We start from the raw sequence: 20,264 nt of genomic DNA, 5'->3' as shown, positions 1-20,264 counted from the left end.
AAATGTTTCACAATAGGAGTTACGTGATAGACACACAAAACAAGGGAATGTGTTACATTATGCATTTGTGGAATCAAGTATCTTAGTGTGATTTATGAAGAGTTCTACCAGCTGCTGCTTTATCCACTGAGAATTGTTGAATTTTAATTCTTTGTACTAGTTTAGACTGGACCTTGTACAGTAACAATGAATGTTCTGTATGTTCCTCAGGAACTTTTCTTTGTATGAGTGTGTAAAAGCTGTGATGTTAACTATTTAAACTCTTAACTAACTCCTCTTCTGGACAGCAGGAATTCACAGTAAAAATTTCTAAAGGAATGTTTTCCATTTTCTAAGAAGTGATATTTAACTCTTTTCCTATTCAAAGTGTTTTGAAGGTTATTTTATTATTTATTCTACCCTCTTTTTGGCCTTTATCCCATGCCATAAATGACACTAAGCCATAGTGCCCTGGATCGTTCTGCATCAGAACCCAGTCAATTTATTATTCTAGTGATGGTATGATCCAACAGTGGTTCACCTCTCAGAAATCTTTCCTCTTCTCTTGGAGACAATAATTACAGAGCACCCATGGCAATCCAACCAATTGAGCGATAACTGCAGTTACTTATTGTTCCTAACACTTCATGCATTTGAACTATGATACTTCATACATTTGTAGTAACAAAGTTAGTGGAAGAGGAAAAATGTAATATATAAAAATATTCTGGTACAATGATTTGGGTAATGATAGAGAGGGTAATCAATCTAATTTACATTACCTTTTTATATAGCTATAATGAAAGTAGAAGTTGAAACAAAATAAAAAGCTATGGGGAAGGGATCTCAAATGTATAAACATTTGAAAATGTTATTTTAGACAATTATTTTCTGGAAAATCAGTGACAACAGGCTTCATTATTTACCCTGCACAAATCTTTGTATGTAGTTGTGTTTGTGCTTCCATTTTCATCATAAGTAGCATAGCTTTTTATTGCCAGTTACTGAGAGCTCTTGATAATTCTCTAAAATTGCTACCTGGATTGAGTAGTTCTTCTACACCCACAGCAGGGTCTTATAGTCTGCCACGGTTGGGTCAGCACCCGTGATTTAGAGGCGAGGCAATAAAGGTTGTTCCAGTCTTGTGTGTTTGACAATCCCAATATTTTCTGTAGTCTTCTTCTCACCTGACAGGGCATAGCCTTGGCTTTCCAATATAAGGTTTTTTTTAATCATGTTCTCCATGGAGTCTTTGTAAGCCAAGAACAGTACTATTCATACTCTGGCAGAGCTCTTGATTCTGAAATAAAAATTTTCATACATTAGGTGCCTTGTTAGTTTGGGGCACGCCACCCAGAAATGTTCTTGTATACTTTATGTAATCAAAGACCAAAAACGACCCTCGGTCTAGGCCTTGGTATGGTCAGTCTTGGACTACTGCTAGACTGACGCAATGAAGGTTGCTTAGAGTAGGCAGACCAGGCATTGCCTGCTCTGGTTTGATACAGTACGATTTTTACTTTGTGTTGTAAAATACTAACTTTTGCATGTTGTTCTACATACACATTTGCAGCTGTTTCATCCTCTTCTGGATCAAGGAACCAATATCAGTTGTAAGGTCTAATATCTCACAAAATGCTAGAACTGTAAATGGTTTAGTAGAACAGTAAAAACACTTTCAGAACCAGTATTTTTCCCAGAAAGAGAAAGTTTTGATCTTTGTAATGTACATATGTACCCAAAGAGTAAGATGTTTAGATACTCAGGATTTCTCTCATCCTTGCCAAAGATACTTTAGTACCATAAAATCCCTTGGCACTGATCATAGGGGAATTTTAAGGTTTAAGACTGCCCATATACTATTAGACAAATTGTAAACATTTCTCCGTGGCTTTATACGAGGGATGGATTGGAAGGGGGGGAATGGATTAAATGAGCAGCATGTAGGAATCCATCAGATTAGAGGCAACAAAATATTTACCATATAACTTCATAGTGAATATTGTATCTGAAACTGGATAGTGCTTTCATTTAAACAAGTTAGAGGCATAACATTATTTCCCTGTGATTGTTTTTTACAAATCTGTCTTTCACTTGTACTAATGAGGATGTTTTTTGTCTCTTTGTGGAATGACAGATACCTTAGATGAATACTTTGAATATGAAGCTGAGGAATTCCTGGTCTCCTTGGCCTTGTTGATTACTGAAGGTCGAACACCAGAATTTTCTGTAAAGGGTAGAACAGAGGGTTTCCATTGCCCTCCAGCACAGTCAAGTCAGCCACTAACATCTAAGCATGAATGCACCGACAAATTGGCCCAGGTATGACAATATCCATACACGATAAATACCATGGGTATTTATGGGGAATCCATGGAGTCTTCAGCTTGTGCAAATTGTCATGGCTCCGCTGTCAAATGAGCTATGACAAATTAAATCAGGTGAGAAGCTGCCCCGTAGCTTTGTAGTTAAGCATTAGTGACAGTCACTCTCAATATAAATTGTTTTTTCCTGAAAGTGTAATTCTGCCCTTAATATATAATATATAGTCTATATAAGGTAGTTTGCTAATGAATATAACATGTTCTTGTGTTCATATACCACACTCCTCCTCTTCTATGTAGTAGAATGGTATAAAGTTATTTATTTTCTAGGTGTATAGAATCATAATTTGCATTAATGGGATTTTTGAGAAAATGTAGACTTTTTGCCTAATTTCCGTTGCATTTCAAGATAATCTTGGAAGTGTATTTTTCTGTTTTGATCATTAGTGTATGGGTAGGGAGAGTTGGTGCAGAAAGGTTGGAGCTCTTCAGCCCACAAGTAAGAGATGTTGTTTGAGAACTCTGTAAACCTGCACCCTGGCCATGCAGGAGAATTGCTCTGGACCTAAGATTCTAACAATTCCAACAGGATATTGGGCCCCAGAAGGGGGGACTTCATAGAAAGTGAGAAAAGTGCAAGTAGCGGAGTACATACAGGTGGTGAGAGGCTCCTCAATATGAGCGCTCTTTTCCTCGCAAATTCTTTAAATTGTCACCTTAGAGCTTTATTATAACTTGCATTGGTAATGGATCTGCAGCCTTCTTTGTGATTTTAAAAACTCAGATATGTTCTCCTGGATTGGGCCCTTAGTGCTTTTACATTCTTTGAATGTGCTCTTAAAGCTGATTTTAAATCTGACTACTATTGTGGTGGGTTTTTTTTTTTTGGTTTTTTTTTTAAGTGTCGTCAAGCCAGACGAACCAGGTCTGAGGTTATGCTACTGTGGAAGAATAATATTCCTATCATGGTAGAAGTGATGCTACTTCCAGACTGTTGCTATAGTGATGAAGGACCCACCACAGAAGGGAGTGATTTAAATGATCCTGCAATCAAACAAGATGCATTGCTGTTAGAAAGGTGGATTTTGGAGCCAGTTCCCCGACAGTAAGTTTGGGTGTGGAGGTTACTTAATAATTTAAACTGACTGGATTCTTGCAGGGCAGTGGCTGATTTAATATCTTGGATGTGAATCCCAGATTATTATTGCTGTTTTTAGGAAATAATTGTGTTCTAGTACAAAATTTGGGCTTGATTTTCTACAGCCTTGCACTTTGTGTCATCACCTGTGTAATGTGGGTGTAAAGTTTTACCAACTTAGAATGGTAGCATTTTGCACTCCCTTTGAGCAGATGTAGAGAATTACATAAGGTGCAACATAGTGAATAATTAGGCCCTGTGACTTTTTTAACATGCTAGATGCATTTCATTAAGGGTATAGGTCTCCTTTCATCACAACATTCACCACAATAATACTGTTTTGTTTCTGGCACTTTGAAAGCAAACGTATTTTCTTCATTTTTAATGCAGGTTGTTTTGATAATGCATAGTGTCTTTGTGTATCTTTTTATAATTGTGCATAATTTCCTGCAGGATGTTTAGAAAATGTGTGACTTAAAAGTGCAGGAGTGTTGGGAGGAAATTTTGCAGCAACAGATCTTGTTTTGAAAAAGTATTCTTGGTTTCTAAGATCTTTAACAAGATTAAAGCAAAACTGTTCCAGTGGTTTAATTTGCAGTTTTCTGTAATGCTCTTACCAACACCTGCTTATTTCTTTTAATACATTTTAGAAGTGGAGATCGCTTTATTGAAGAGAAGACCCTCTTATTGGCTGTCCGCTCTTTTGTTTTCTTTTCTCAGCTGAGTGCTTGGTTGAGTGTTTCACATGGTGCTGTTCCTCGTAATATTCTATACAGGTAGGTCTGAAGCAGAAAAGAGCTATTTGTTTGTTCTTAGTGGGTAATTGCAGAACAGAAAGTAGCCTTAGAACAATTGATTTCCCTTTCCCTTTGCTATATACTTTCAGGAGGGATATGTGGATAGGCTTTGCTTGTTGTTTGTTCTACCATTTGGTTTGGGGATTTTGTAAAGTATGACAATTGCCAGTTTCCTTAATGAATTGTATTGGTCTTATCTGTTTTTTTAAAATATAATGATTTCTCTAGAAAAATCTGCATATAGTGTAAATTTATATAGAGGCTTTTCTGTATTATTTCAGAGTAAGTGCTGCAGATGTAGACCTGCAATGGACTTTCTCCCAGACTCCAACTGAACATGTGTTTCCTGTTCCTAATGTTTCTCACAATGTGGCCTTGAAAGTCAGTGTCCAGTCCTTGCCTAGACAATCTTACTACCCAGTTTTGACCTGTAGTATTCACACCAGCCTGGGCTTTTATGAAAAGGAAATACAAGAACATAATGTACATCAGCACTGTGATTCCACTGAGGGAGAGCACCACAGTGTGTCCAGTTTGCAGCATTCATGTGGCAAACAAACATGGACATTGATACCTGAAAGCTTGCTTAATGCAAAAAAATCCCCTGAATTTACTACATCGATGAGAAATGTAAAATTTTATCCAGCAACTGGTCTTGGGTCTGACTTTGGGGCATCACAGTCTAAAGTTCAGTGCTATAATGCTATGGGGCATGAAAAGACACCGCCACATGAAACATCAGTCAGAACTTTTAAATCCTTTTCATTGGTTGATTCCCAAGTTCTAAATAGTCACTGTTTCCATCAGCCCATAGGAGAGACAAATCCTTTGATAGGTTCTTTACTTCAGGAGCGACAGGAAGTTATAGCAAGAATTGCTCAGCACTTGATTCACTGTGATCCTGCTACTTCACACATTACTGGGCGTCCATTCAATGTGCATGAAAGCAGTTCAGTTACTTCAAAAGTTTTTTGGAATACTTATGAAGATGAAAGCTTGCTTAAAAAAGGCAAGGAAACATCCTCTGTTTCTACTGCTAACCCAGATACGTTATCAGAAGACTGCAATGAAGGCAAGACAAGAGCAATACCAGAGAACCCATTGGTTGATTCCCATGTTCCCATGAACCACTGTTCCCATCAGTCTATAGGCGAGACTAATCCTTTAATAGGCTCTTTACTTCAGGAGCGACAGGAAGTTATAGCAAGAATTGCTCAGCACTTGATTCACTGTGATCCTGCTACTTCACACATTACTGGGCGTCCATTCAATGTGCATGAAAGCAGTTCAATCACTTCAAAAGTTTTTCGAAGTTCGTATGAAGATAAAAACTTGTTGAAGAAAGGCAAGGAAATATCTTCGATTTCTTTCTCTAAGTCTGATGTTACCGAATTAAAAGACAGCAATAAAGTAAAGACCAGAACACCTGATACTCCTCTTACATCTTGTAGACTAGATGGTGAATTGAAGGCTTCTCTGAAACCCCAAGCAAGAAGAAAACTGCTTCTAGCAAAACCCAGTGAAGTTGTCCAAAATACATTTCAGCAGACTCCAAATAAAACTACCAATTCATTTACTAGCATAAATATATCATGTAGCAAAGAAAATAAATCTGAACTGCCAGATAAATTGGAAGTGATACTTTCTGGTTGTCCACATAAAGACCAAATGACCAACAAAGGCATTGCTAAACAGTGTTCAAATTTCAACACTGTTGACGAACAGATTTGCAAAAATAAACTTGAAGAAAGAACAATCATGAGTGAGAATAGTAACGGAGACTGTTTAACCAATCCACAGTTAGATAAATCCAAAATACTTGAAGGTACAAAAAAAGCAGCTATAATGCAAGCATCTGATATTTTGCACAAAAATGAGCTTAAGTGTTTAGATAAAGACGCAAAACACCCAAATATATGTGAGCAAAATACCCAACTTGTTAGTATTGAAAATTATTTAAATAAAGACCATGATAGTTTCAAATGCAAAAATAAGCAAGATAAACAGAAAACTGCACATGATGAGAACGAAGACCCAATGGATTACGAATTTCAAAGCAATTCTCAGAAGAAATCTATAGAAGACTATTTGGCTAGATGTGAACGACTGAAGAATGCAGATGTGCTGGTAAGTACCTACCTGACAGGAAGGGAGTTGGTATTTAAATAACTTAGAATATATGTTCCGGATCAACTCAGAAAGGATCTTTAGATGTATAGATTTAATCATGCATTTATATATGAAACAGTGTAGCTAAAACTTCTTCTTTCAAGTCTGAAGATTGGTCTTGTGCTTTTTTTCCTCTCCTGTTATATTTAATATTTAGAGGAAAACTGCCAGGCCCACACACCATAGCAGAACTGCTAATGAATATTCCCAGAGTCCTACTTCACTTGTCAGACTTCTTAGTTTTACAAATAAAACCATATCTTAACTATGCAACATGATGAATAACAAGCAAGCTAGTACATTGTGGCTGTAAGTTGGTGCCAAAAGGAAACTCTTCTTTAGAGGATGTTTCCTACAACAGTAATACCATAGATCCAATTTCTCTAAACCAACATATAATCTTAAAATATGCTGTTGGAAAGCTGGAAAAATGTTTCAATTTTTGAAGGCAAGCGAGAAATGAATTCAGAACTAAGTTTTAACTTGACAAGCCACCTGAAATATCTTAATTATAGCTTGAGTTACATGTCTTTTACTTGCAGAGAACACCACTCAAGCATTCAGGCATATGGCGGAAACACAATTTGCACTCTTTTGATAGGACTTCAACCAAGGCTTTCCATCCTCGAACTGGATTGCCTCTACTTTCAAGTCCTGTAAGTTACTATTGGGATTTTTATCTATTTTTCAGAAGAAAGACAAAATAATTTTATATTTGTATGTCCATGTGTTCTAGAAAGTTTGATAAAAGCTCATAGATATTTTTCAATTCAAGTTAGCGTGGCACTCTAGCTAGTGGCAAATTTGAGGTAAAATTTGAAATAGAACGAAATTTTTTTTTGGGGGGAAGTGCGGGGGGAAAGGTGCCTGAGAGCTGATAGACCATGTCAGTCACAAAAGGTTAACTTTATAGCATAGATAGGCCCTTCATTTACAGTTTTTATTTTTTTATTTCCCAAGGATTTATTGGTGTTTAGTTCAAAATTTCCCCCTGAAATATAGAATGTAAAAAGTTAGATCTTACATATTTCTACTTGTTTTTGTAATTTATGTTGTCACAGAACACAGGATTTGTGATTGCAATCTGCAAAGTAATAAAATATTATTTTTCCTGAGGTTCCTCAGAGAAAAACACAGTCTGGGTGCTTTGATCTGGACTCATCTTTGCTGCGATTGAAATGTTTATCTACAAGAAGGTATTCGTCTTTTTCTACTTACCAGAAAGTGTGGGAGTGTATTCAGAGGCATAATTAAATATATAAATTGTAAGCAATAACACATAATGAGCAAGGCAAACTAAACTGAGCCAAAATATGGGTTTCATGGGAACCCTTCTTTAGGCGTACTCTCTTCTAAATAGTTGTAACAATTGGGATGAATTCCTGTTCAGTAACACTAGATTTGAGGACATTTGAAATGTACATCAATCAGTTAGAGATTTTATACCATAATTCTTACTTTTACAATAAATAATTATCCCATGGCTCAGAATGTAGCTGGAGACATGCAAAGCTGCCAGAAAGAACTGGTGAATCTAGGCCATAGTAGTTCAGATAGGTGATCCAAGAATATCACATACAAGTTAGTTGCTTGACTCCTTGTATCTCTGAAACAGTTTTTTCTGTACATTCTGTCAAATACATATTTTCAAATCTCTGCAATGATATGCAGGATCAGATTTGGGTTCTTTTGGTGAAATCTTTGCCCTCTTGACTTCAGCAGGGCCAAGATTTTACCCTTTTAACTCCTCTGTAGAAGTTATGGGGCTAGTTATGATTTCTAATACACTAGTGTGCATAACTTGAAAATCTGCTACTGTGCAAGCTTGTTTATGGAGATTTCAAGATGTAGAAATAAAACACTTGCATACAAAAGAAAAGAATCTGATACTTTGTTCAATTACTACTGGTGGAATGAATGGACAACATACATTCTTGTGTTTTCATCTGTTGTTAGCATACAAATTATGAAAGCATTGCACAGTGCAGCTTATTAGAAAATGGCTGTATTAAGATTTTGTCAGTATAATGCTTTAGTCATTATTTGTTTGGGACCATATTTTGCGATGCATCAAAAAAAAAATCAGTAATTCTCTCCACAGCTGTCTATATGCTTAACAGAAAATAAGGAACAAATTGTATTAATGCCATTAAATATTTATGACTTTCTTTTAAATAGTCCACAACAATGTATAAACACAGAGTGTGACCCAGAAGGCCATGAGAAACCATTTCTGAGTTCCAGTGCTCCACCCATACCAAGTCTTTGCCTTCTAGGAAACTTTGAGGTATTATATGTGCTCCAAAAGTCCCATACTTATAATTCTTGTATACAATTTTATAAAGGATTAATTATATGTATGCAAATAACTCCTAAATGTCTAGTGTTTTACTGTGTACCATGTTCATTAATAAACTGAGGAAAAACTTTTTGTTCTGATATCTACTTACAAAAGCTCCAATCCTCCTCCTGAGCCCATTTTCTGTCACAAGCGTGAACATTGGGACAGTGATAGGAATGCTACCTGTTATCCTTTATACCAGTTTTAAGGGATCAGACCCTTTAATTATTAATATTGTTTATACTAAGATGCTGTGGAAGTAACTTGAAAAATTAGTTTCTTGCAATTTGACACTTAAAGTATCATACAAGCTAATGTAAATGGAATGAGTGAAAATGGTGTATGGGAGGTGTTAAGGCACTAGCCTTTCATTGCAGGAAACTTGTGTTCAGAATTGAACTCAAGTAGCCAGATAATGTCCTATTTATTGAATGCTAGTTCTAGCTGTGAAATTTGGGATGTGATTATTTCACTTAAAAAGAAAATTGATTTTATTATGTCTTGGAAATTTTGTATGCCAAAGAAAATTATGGCATAGACCCAATCCTGCTCCCATTGAAAACTTCCAGGGGTTTTGCTACATACTACATACAATGGGAGCAGGACTGGGGTTTGTGTGTTGTTTACTCTTGAACTAATGGCACTCTACTCCATGTTTAAAAGCTGGAGGTATATTTATGGTCTGTTTATGATTTTTGCCAAATCCCCTCACAGTAGCACAAATAATGAAATTCTTATCCTCACAAATTTCCCATTGAAGTTACTGGAAATTTTGCCTGAGCAAGGACTACAGGATTTGGCCCATTATGGGCTATATTATGCCTTTAAAGTACAACCCTGTATTGGGTGTCATTGTGCCTGAAGTGGATACAGTGCCTCACAGTGCCCTGAGGATTGCAGAGAGAGCATAGTCACTGCTCCACCCATGCCAGACTCCCTGCTACACCAAACTAGCTCTTCTATGCCTGTGCAGACAGTAGGGGACGGAGCTCACGTGGGAGAGGGCAGTGCTGGCAGCAGTACTAGTCTTGTGTAGTCCTAAAGTCCTGTAAGTGCAATGACTGCTATTGCACCCAAGCTCTGCAAACGGCACAAGAACAAGGGACAAAGGAGGTCTCTGCAGTGTCCATTTTTCTTTACACACCTATGCAGGGGAAAGTCGCTCTTGCTACCCCTGACTAAAAAAGAATGAGGAAGATGACTGTGAGAGCTGTGTATGATAGCTAGCAATGATTTAATTGCAAATTAATGTTTACAGAAAAGTCTGGCAATAATTTTTTGCTCTGTTTTCTGTGCTGTATACCTAACCAAGTGCATGTTTGCATTTTGATCTTTCAGGAGTCTGTCCTGAACTATCGTTTAGATCCTCTAGGCATTGTTGATGGCTTCACAGCTGAGGTGGGAGCAAGTGGAGTCTTCTGCCCCACGCACATGACTCTTCCAGTCGAAGTGTCATTCTACAGTGTTTCAGATGATAATGCACCCTCTCCCTATATGGTATGTATGAATTTTGGTTTTTTCTACTTCTACAAAAATCTAATGGAAATGTCTGCACACTCTAGAAATCTGAATAGCTCTTTCTTAGAATCTGTTCTATCTAAAACAGCTCAAAGTTTGGCCTGAGGGCCAAATATAACACTTTGTAGGTACTTTATTCCTGTAACACTAGGAGGAGGACAAAGCTGATCAACTGTAGGCTTTTGTTCTTGGTGAACTTGCATAACCTGAAGTTATCTAGGAATTATTCTTGAAAATACACATTATCTAGGATTTGTTCTAAAAAAATAAACTAAATCCTAGATGTGTAAGAATGGGATTTTCAGAAGGGCTCCTAAAATGCTAAATAATTTACATAGGCACTTACAGAACTTATTTACCATATGCACACTAAAATCTGTATCTCATAATTAGGTTTGTTACCCCCATAATTTCAATTTTGCCTTAGTTTGTTAATGGGTTCCCTGGTGGGTAGGCTACTATATTCACTGGCATGTTTTAGGCCCTTTTGCTTTTTATCACATAGCGGTTTGAAGTCTACAAAAATGCTGCTGTCCTGGTAGAAATGCAGGGCAAAGGCACAACAAACCTTAGTTGTTTGTATCTGCAAATTAAAACACAGCTGATAGGGATTATTTTAGTTCCCCAACTTTGATAATACAGTATTCTTTTAAACCAGCTTTTTGTCTCCAAAGGGTGTACTTGCAACTGGCTAGGAGCATGAGGACCACATGCCTATATTAACACACTTGCATAATAAAGAGCACAGCTTTAATGTTTGTTTGTGGGTGTATATTTTTCCTAGAGAAATAACTTGTATTTTTCAAGAACAAGATGTTGAAAAATGTGAAAAGGCTTTAGAAAATGAGAGAGGAATCTTGTGGTTTTTCTGTTTTACGGTTCAGGGAAGTAGTTATATTTTTTTATTGTTTTTCTTCTCCCCTCACCTTATTGAAAACAAAAACCTCTCCTTTGCTTTCATCTCCCTAGAATTATTTCATATAGTATTTTTCAGGTCATGCAGTGGATTCTGATGTCCCATGGATGGCTAAAGCACCCTTGCTTATATTATTAGCTGGACTTCATTGCTCTGATCCTTCTCCACATGCTGTAAATAATCATGTAATAATATAGTTGTGCATCACAGAACTAGTACAACATTTATCTAATGCCTCCACTATAAAAAAGATTGTTTCTGTTTTTATGGCCAGTTTTTCTGCCCTGGTCTTCTATTTTGCACGCCCATTTTTGTGCACACAAACCATTGCATACTGCAACATTATCAAACTTGCACTCTAATGCAAAACTTCAAGTGACCTCAGCGGAACAACTTCCCAAAAGCATGGAATGTGAGATGGTCAGTTGTGCTGATCTGATTAGAATGCAAGCTTGATGAAATTGGGGAATATTTTGCTTTTTGATATCTGTTGAAGATGGAAGTGAAAGTCATACAAGGTGTTAGAGTTTGTTATTGATAGGATTGTAAGCAATAAGAAGCTGGAAATAAATGCCCAATTCTTTCCCCTTAACTTATTTCCACTCTTTCAAGGTTTTGGGTCAATAATTTGTATCCTGCCATGACCTTAACTGCCACTAAACATAGTTTTTGTTTGCTAGTAGAAGATGGCCCATCCACGGCTTCTTTTAGCACATAGCAACCAGAGATGGGATGCTAGATGGAAAGGGCTCTGAGTTATTACAGAGAATTTTTTCTGGCTGGTGGGTTTTGCCTGCATGCTCAGGTCTTACTGATTGACATATTTAGGGTTGGGAAGGAATTTTCCCCCAAGGTCGGATTGACACACAACCTGAGGGGTTTTGCCTTCCTTTGCAGTGTGGGGCACGGGTCACTTGCTTGTTTGAACTAGAGTAAATGGTGGATTCTCTATAATTTGAAGTCTTTTTAAATCAACATTTGTAGACTTCACTAACTCAGCCAGAGGTTATGAGTCTATGATAGCAGAGGATGGGTGAGGTTCTGTGGCCTGTGATGTGCAAGAGGTCAGACTAAATGATCATGATGGTCCCTTTTGGCCTTAAAGTCTGTAAGTCTATGATTTCGAAAATCAAAGTTTGGCATAAACTGAAAATTTGGGCCTGTCATAATGATTATAATCTAGTTTACAGTTGTAAGATCCATGCTGCTGGCTGTAATAGCATCTTGTGGATGGAGAGGCTTCCCTGCTCTTTAGTTTAGTTTAAATATATTTACAATTAATTTTTAATTCTGTGGTTACATAGAGAAAGCATTCTCATATGCTAATATTGTACAAGTATTTACATGCTAAATTTGTCATCTATTTTTTTCCCCAAGGGTGTGATTACTTTAGAATCTCTTGGTAAAAGGGGTTATCGGGTACCTCCTTCAGGAACCATACAAGTGGTATGTATTTTATATTATACAATTACATAACAGTTCTCTCCCAAACATACACAACTAAGCATTTGCTGCTGCTGCAGCATTGGTAAGTAACAGACTGCATCTCCGGTAGAAGCTTCCCTAATTTTCCACTGTAAACTGTCAGACAGGAAAAGTGTTAATGAACTAAGTAAGGTGAATTTATTAAACTGGTGGTTACGTGTTAATTACTGTGAGGAAAATTGCCTCTTACAAATAAACATGGTTACTACAGCAATACTTATTCTTAATTAAAAAAAAAAAAAAAAGTTTTGAACCTCCTTAGTACTCAATACAGATTATACAAGGAGATTTTTGGAGACATCATTTGATGGGGAGCACAAGTCTGAAATGTATGACTTGATTGGCTGTGTTACATATGTTAGGTGTATATACAGTATAATAAGATGCATACTAATTTGTATGTACTCATATATAGAAACAAGAAGGGAGAATACAGTGCATGATGCTACTGTATATAGTCACGTGGCTAAAACTTTGTGTTTTTACATCTCATGTATGTTAGGAGGATCTCATGAGGGATCAGTGGATTTTTGCTGGGTTGGTTTTTTGGTGTTTTTTTTGAGTGGGGTGGAGGGCCTTGGATGGTCGGATTAATCTTTATATATTTTAATCATTTCTCACTGTGACTTAAATTTTCCTGGAGCAATATCAGATGTCACCTGTGGACACATCAAACCCACTGGTACCAAGGAGCTCCCTGGTGGGAAAAAATATAGGTTATTGGTTAAAGAGATGTCCACCAGATTGGGACTTGGGTTGCTGAATTTGAAGCTGTGTAGGTACTATAATATTGTAATTTTTTGAATGCATAAGTGTGTGCGTGCTAGTAACTCGTGGCAAAATCACCATAAATTTTAAACATACCCCATGAGAGAGTCTGAGGTAAGTAATCCAAGATTGAGGCCCATAACCAGCTTTCTTAGTGGCCTTAAAAGAAAAAAAAGCACAAAAAGTGTAGTCCATTATCTGAATTTTGTAACATATTTCAAATTGACTTCTGATTTTCATTATTTGTATAAAATCTGTCATTGTGCATAAGCATAATATCACACCTCAATATTTGAACAAATCCTAGTTTTCTATAAATGTTAAAAACTGGAAATTATTGAAACTATACTCCAGAAATTGGTAAGCAAACCAAACAGCATAATCTAAAAGCAGCACTGTGCAGCTCATTGATGAATCCAGTGCATGATCACAACCTGTGAATTCAGGATTCTTTAGATCTGTGACAGACCATTGTGATTACTGGAAACACAGCATTAAGATCAGAAAATAATCTAAACAGGACGCTACATAAGGAGTAAACAAAATTTTGTGTTGATTACCAAAGTAGTAAGAGCCTTCCTCTTGCATGAACTAGTTTGTACTAATGATCTCCTTTTAATTATTTTAATGTGAAGGAAAAAAATGGATAGTTCAGTTGCCAGTAGCTAAAGTGTAGAAATACAGGTTAAACCGTAATTTTTAATGATCTTCCTATATAAAACAAAAGAACAGAGCACATAGAGGCCACTCAATCAGTAACCATGATTATTCGTAGGCATACTGAATTCTCATATCTTGTCACCCTTTATTCCTCAGCTATTCTGTGAATCAGCTTTATTTTCTAAAATAACTCTGTCTTTTTCAGACCTTATTTAACCCAAACAAGACTGTGGTGAAAATGTTTGTTGTGATCTATGACTTACGAGAGATGCCAGCCAATCATCAAACATTCCTACGGCAAAGGACTTTTTCTGTTCCTGTGAGACGAGAAGTAAAGAGAAGCATCAATAAAGAAAACATTCGGCAGACTGAAGAAAGGCTACTACGCTACCTCATACATCTGAGGTAAGATCCTCAGAGTAAAACAAAATAATTCACTTACTTCCGTCTTAAACTCATAATTGCTATGCAAACAGTACAACCTTATTAAAAATAGAATGCTTTTAACTTTGTCTTCAACCAGAATTTGTAGTTTACAGTAAAGACTGTGGGGAAAAAGATAGTAAAAAATTGGGACTTTGTTGGAGGAGAAACTCGGTTAAATTTAAGAGTGGTTTTTTGGCATTTCAGCCATTGGTGCAGTCTTGCACATTACTAATTCCTTTTCATACTGATCCAGAAATACATTTATCCAGCAAAGACTAACAGTAAGATCCTGTTGGTGGTGGTCCAAGTGGAAGCTAAGAATCCGATGTGGCTCTTTCTGAATAGAGTATGGGATAGAACTCCAGTATCCTGACCCATGTTTCCTGCTCAGTAAAACAGGTTCTTACATGAAAGGCACTATGAGCTATTGGTAAAAACAAAATAGCGGTTTCATTAGTTTACGCACTTATACATTCTTAATTTTTTTAAGAACTTTGGGACGATTGTGTGAATACTTTTAAACGTTGCTTGAAACCAAGCATTATCTTGTTACTCTGGATTTAATGAAGACTGCTATATAAAGCCAAAGTGAGGAATACTTGTCTATCATCACGTCAATGAGATGGATGCGGGCTCTGATGCACCTTATCCTTATGCCGTTTGGAGACTTGTACCTGAAGCACTGTGGCAAAAAGACCATCTAGAAATGCAGATATGATGATCCGATTGCAGCTCTTTAAATTTGATGGTAGTTGACACTTTAAGATTAGTTAGTAGAACAAAATGAAGGATGTCAAAAAGAGGTATAGCGTCCATTATAATTTCAGATTTAAGCACCAAAGGAGTTAAAAATAAGGAATGTTAGGACCTAATTAAGAAATATTTTTTCATTGCTTTGCATCTTTAACAAAGGTTAACTTTATTCATATAGAAAACTTTTGTTTTAGCTAACCTCCCATTATTTTTAATGAATTAATGTATTGCTCATGAATGTCCCTGCTTAGTAGCACTGGCTTTTTGCCAAGTCCATTTTCTTACACAGCTTTGTTTGTGCATCGTAAGTCTATGAAAGCTAGTCTACCCCTGGGATTCCCATAAATAGAAGTTGACAGTCATGACAAATTGTATGTTGGTTTCCTTAAATGCACAAATAGAGACCATAATGAGATTACCAAATTCGTACAGGTGTGAATTTTAGTCTGGATTGGAATTTAGTCTGCCAGAGCACACAAACTCACAGCACGTCACTTAGCCTTTCTCCAAAAATAAACTTTCCTGTGGGACCAGTCCAGAAAAAATGAGCTGAGCCCAGATAAAAGGGCTCCATTTACATGAATTGCTGAACTAATGTAAAGGAACTGGGACATAACATTCTAAGCTGCACTATAATTGGTGGTGGCCAACTGATTTTGGGGTATGGATGTAGAGAAATTAGAGGTACAGGCCATTTCTTGGTTCCTATTCCAGTTTAGCTCATAGATTTGTGCTGTGCTTGTTCTGTAAGTAAAATGTCTCCTTTTCCTTCTCCATGATCCTGTGCAGGTAACTGCTGTGTAGATCATACCTGTGTCATACATGGAGATTTAAAGAGTCTTCCTTCATGGGCTTCCCCACTACTTAGCCTGTCAGAATGGCAGCATTTATACTGCATTTGGCCCTAGAATACACATGTAATTGGGGTCAGCATTTGGATCTATGGTAGGGAAGATTTGCAGTTGATGTACTGGAAAGAAACACTAAAATGAGTAGCCAGTTGGGAAATCAAGATATATTCAAGGTGTGTAGTCCATTCTCATCTGTAATGCTTAGATGTTCATCTTGGACCATCTGCTGGCTATATCGACAGTCTTTTCTGCTTGAGATTCAGACCCAAGCAATAGGTAATTCTAATAAGAGAAATCTACAGTTTCTCAAAATATTAACTTTAATTTCCAACCATGTTGAACTATTAGAAGGTCATAAAACAGGATACCATACATTTTACAATAGATCATATTTCATGCTGACTGGTCCATTTCTTACATTTAAAGATTTGTTAGAGATACTAGAGTAAATATTCTTACTAATGTATTATTTATATAAAAGCAATAAGTTGTTTTAAAAGTATTTGTTTAAAACAATGTGCCTGCCTTTAAACTGTTTCTACCAAAAACATCTGGATAAAAAATAAAGCACATGAATTTTGTTTTCATAGTTGAAGTTGGCTTGGAAATGTTTGGCATCTCATTCTTTATAGTAATAGGTTGAAAACAAGTAATTTAATTGTACTTGCTGAAACTATATATGTGTTTTGCTCAAAAACAGATGAAGTCACAGAACTGTGAACTGCATTGTGGCAGCATCTGTTTGTGAGGCACTAATGAAGGTTGTGTCAGCACTTCTATTATAAAAGGTTCTTTTCAAGAGATTGTAACTCAGCAAAAACATTTGTGCAAGGCTGAAACTTGACACGCGGTCAAATTTTCAAAAGCATCCTTTAAAACTTTAGATTTAGTTTTGCTTGTACAATTTTTCACACCCATGATTTTTTGCTCAGAAACTTTTGGGTACACTTATAGATTGCATCTGTACTTTCAGATATAATATCTAGGCCCAAAATGCAGTTTGCAGAGAAAGTAAGGCTTTTTTCCTATGCAAAATCAGTTGTATCTGCAATTTTAGAGGACCTTCGAAAATAAGTGCCTGCCAAGTCAAGTCTCAAGCCAGAAATAATTTTGTACTTTATATTCAGACTTACAGGGATGTAAGAATTGCCAGTCCAGATCAGACCCAAAGTCCATCTAATCCAGTATCAGATCTCTGGCAGTGGCCAGTATCAGAAGCTTCAGAGGCTTCAGTAATAGTCAATTAAACAGTAACCTGTCCACAGCATATCTTTTATTGATTTATTTTTTCATTTATTATTTTTTAATTCGCCCTTTCTAAAGTGTGCCACAGTGCTGTCTATTGGTACATCCCTCCCCCTTACAAATGGAACTTAATTAGGTTATGAGCACTATATTACTTTGTGACTAAACTATAGTTATTTTTTGGAATTGTATGTTAACTAAAACTAAGTTGAATAGCCTCTCATTTTGTGTGCCCAAGAACTAGTTGCTCAAAGAAGCATTTGTTGAAGGTGTTGAGAAATTTCTTCTCTAAATGTTGTCCTGATGTGACATATGACACATTTATAAACAGGTGTGGAAGTCACCCATTATTATTGCTTTATTAGACTTAATTGTCTCTTTAATCTTCTTCAGCATTGCACTCTCAGTATTTTTCCTGATTTGGCAGCTGGTAGTATAGTCCTACTAGGATTATTTGTATTTTTCTCATTTGAAATTTTTATTCTTCTGCAAGATTCTTTCCACTTAGAATCTAGTGTAGTAAAATTTCTTTCTAATCTTGCCGATATAGTGCTACACCTCCCTCTGCAACCTAATCTTTCTGTATTTTGAGTTTTGCAAGTAACATAGTGTCCTGTGTGCCATTCCTCCATGGTCCAGTCATGATTTTCATTTAAAATTCTCTTTTGCAGCCAGACATTCTAGTTCACCTATTTTTGCTATTAAGCTTTCTATATTGGTATATTGATATCTCTGTAAAGATACCATCTGCCAGAATTTTTGTTGGCTTTAACTTGGTTCCTTATCATGGCACATTCTTTATAATAGAACTTCCATAGCTCTTCAAGAAATTTACCTAAGGACATAGTGTGAGCTAGGCCCCATCCTTGACATTACACACTGCCCATGCCAGGGGTATAAATGCTGCCATCCAAATGTTCCAGTCAGTTTCTTTGTTTGTGTGGGAAGCAAAGTTCCCATGATGAGGCTATTCAAAATTATTTTTAATGATACATATTCTCCAGAGAAAAAGATTCTTACTACTGGAGACTTAAGAAGCTTGAGGAGTGTCATAATGGCCCCTTCTATGAGTCTGAGTGAAAAAGTAGAACTTAATCACTGTGCTTCCATTTCCCCATCTGTAAAATAAGAATATTTACTTCACAGGGACATTTCGAGATGTAAATAATTTGTAGCTGATACATCTGTGTAGTCAGCCCACCATTGTCACAATGTCTCAAGCAAAGATTCTTTATTTCTCTATTTAAAATAAATTGTAATTCAAATTAGGCATTAACATTACTGCACAGTGAACCACTGAGATCATCTCATTACTTACTCAGTTTGTTCCTCCTTCCCTTCACTCTTCTTGTTTGTTATCTCCCTCAACATCTTGTCTTCTGATTCATTTAGATTAGTAATTCTTTCAGTCGGAAACAGCCTCTTTACCCACCATGAAAAGGGCCATTTGCATTCATGGCAATATGTTTGTGTGTTTTAAACAAACACCTCTGATAATGGATCATAACTCTGCAGCAGCCAGGAGATGCGTTCTGCAGTCCCACTGGTTAAGGCCCTCTGCAGCCTCAGATGGGGAGCAGATTTATAGAGCTCTGTGCAGGTACAATATTTGCATCCACTTCCAATCCGCAAACATGATCCATGGATATAAAACAAATATCCGCAGATTTGTAGGGCTCTACAGATTTATTCTCTTAAATGCAATTGCGTGGATGAATGAATGCACATATATATGTGTGTGTATATATATACTATGTCCGCTACCCTTTGTGCAAATGTGAGACAGAGTCTGTTTCTACATCCTGACTGCCCCCATGCAGCTAATTTTGATGGTTCTGCTACATTAAGAACCTTCAACCTTTTTGATTACCTCTAGGATTTTCAAGGCATGTCTCTAGTTTTGTCTTTATTCTTCATTTAAATGGGCACAGTACTTTTATTTCAATGTGGTGACATAGTTAATGGTTTTACATACACGAGCAGTTCAGTTATGATGCCCACAGTAGCTGCAATTGTGTGTTGGGTAATACCTTTTTTCTTTGTATGGTGTGGGCAATATGGTTAAATACAGCTGCTGTAAGAATTGTCACTCTGCATTTCCTGCATTTCTGGAAAAGGAAGGCAAATCAGTGAGTTTTGCCAAATGAAGACAATAGAGTGAAATTTTCTAAGAGGAAAATCCATCCTCTTCCTCCTCTAGCTGTCGAAGTTCCTCATAAAATGAAATTAGCCATTTCTGCTGTGTCTAAGGTCTGGATTTTAGCCTTTTGGCTGCTGGGTGGAATGGGGACAGAGGATCTACTGCTGTGCCACTTTAGCAATAGGGCTAGTGAATTAATTTCTGCAGAGCAGCTCAGTGGGATTTGCGGTAAAATTTTTCCCCATTCCCCTGGAGAGATACCCAGGCCTCACTTCTCAAACTGGGCACTTGGTCTTGGATTTGGCTCAGAGTGCACAGCCTGAGTAAGTCAGCTATGTAGGCATTCATATGTGCATAAAGCTGAGGAGTAAAACATGGCTACATATTGGGGATGAAATTTGCATCCACCATTGCTGGGTATAGGCAAAGTATTGGCAATGAGCTGCTGTGATCCCATGAATGTGTATAGGCCGCTGGTTCTGAGCTCTTCCTGGACTGATTAGTTGCTCCTTGATGTGCTCCACATTATCTTCCTTTATGTTTCTCTGGAGTGGGCTGCTACAGGGCTTGGCTCCTTGGCACATGGGGCTGCAGAGAGCTCTTTGTGTGGAGCTTCAGTATCCCACATTCATTCCTCTCCCCTGCATAGCTGAGCAATATTGGGTATGCTGTGTTACTGGCCATTATCCCCTCTGCTCCCTATGCTTTTTGCTCAAAAAGTAAAAAGAGCATGAATTCAGATTGAGTGGCCTTA

General features: G+C 37.0%; 1 protein-coding gene across 3 annotated transcripts in view; it reads left to right on the top strand.

The window, feature by feature from the left end:
* ATOSA (atos homolog A) overlaps positions 1-20,264 on the top strand; it is a 65,873-nt gene that overhangs the window by 44,363 nt on the left and 1,246 nt on the right. For 2 of the 3 annotated variants that reach the window (XM_067555858.1, XM_067555860.1), the window contains 10 exons: positions 2,117-2,301; positions 3,206-3,408; positions 4,092-4,217; positions 4,520-6,365; positions 6,950-7,063; positions 7,524-7,603; positions 8,586-8,694; positions 10,087-10,245; positions 12,560-12,628; positions 14,301-14,500. In XM_067555858.1, coding sequence (XP_067411959.1) covers positions 2,117-2,301; positions 3,206-3,408; positions 4,092-4,217; positions 4,520-6,365; positions 6,950-7,063; positions 7,524-7,603; positions 8,586-8,694; positions 10,087-10,245; positions 12,560-12,628; positions 14,301-14,500 — 3,091 coding nt within the window. Of the gene's footprint in view, positions 1-2,116; positions 2,421-3,205; positions 3,409-4,091; positions 4,218-4,519; positions 6,366-6,949; positions 7,064-7,523; positions 7,604-8,585; positions 8,695-10,086; positions 10,246-12,559; positions 12,629-14,300; positions 14,501-20,264 lie in introns of those variants that run through there. The other variant, XM_067555859.1, reaches the window with a different exon arrangement.

Source organism: Emydura macquarii, unplaced genomic scaffold (assembly GCF_026122565.2).
Source record: "Emydura macquarii macquarii isolate MOO-44397 ecotype Brisbane River unplaced genomic scaffold, CSIRO-AGI_Emac_v2 contig_1644, whole genome shotgun sequence".
Taxonomy (NCBI): domain Eukaryota; kingdom Metazoa; phylum Chordata; order Testudines; family Chelidae; genus Emydura; species Emydura macquarii.
This window is presented reverse-complemented; position numbering and strand designations above follow the sequence as displayed.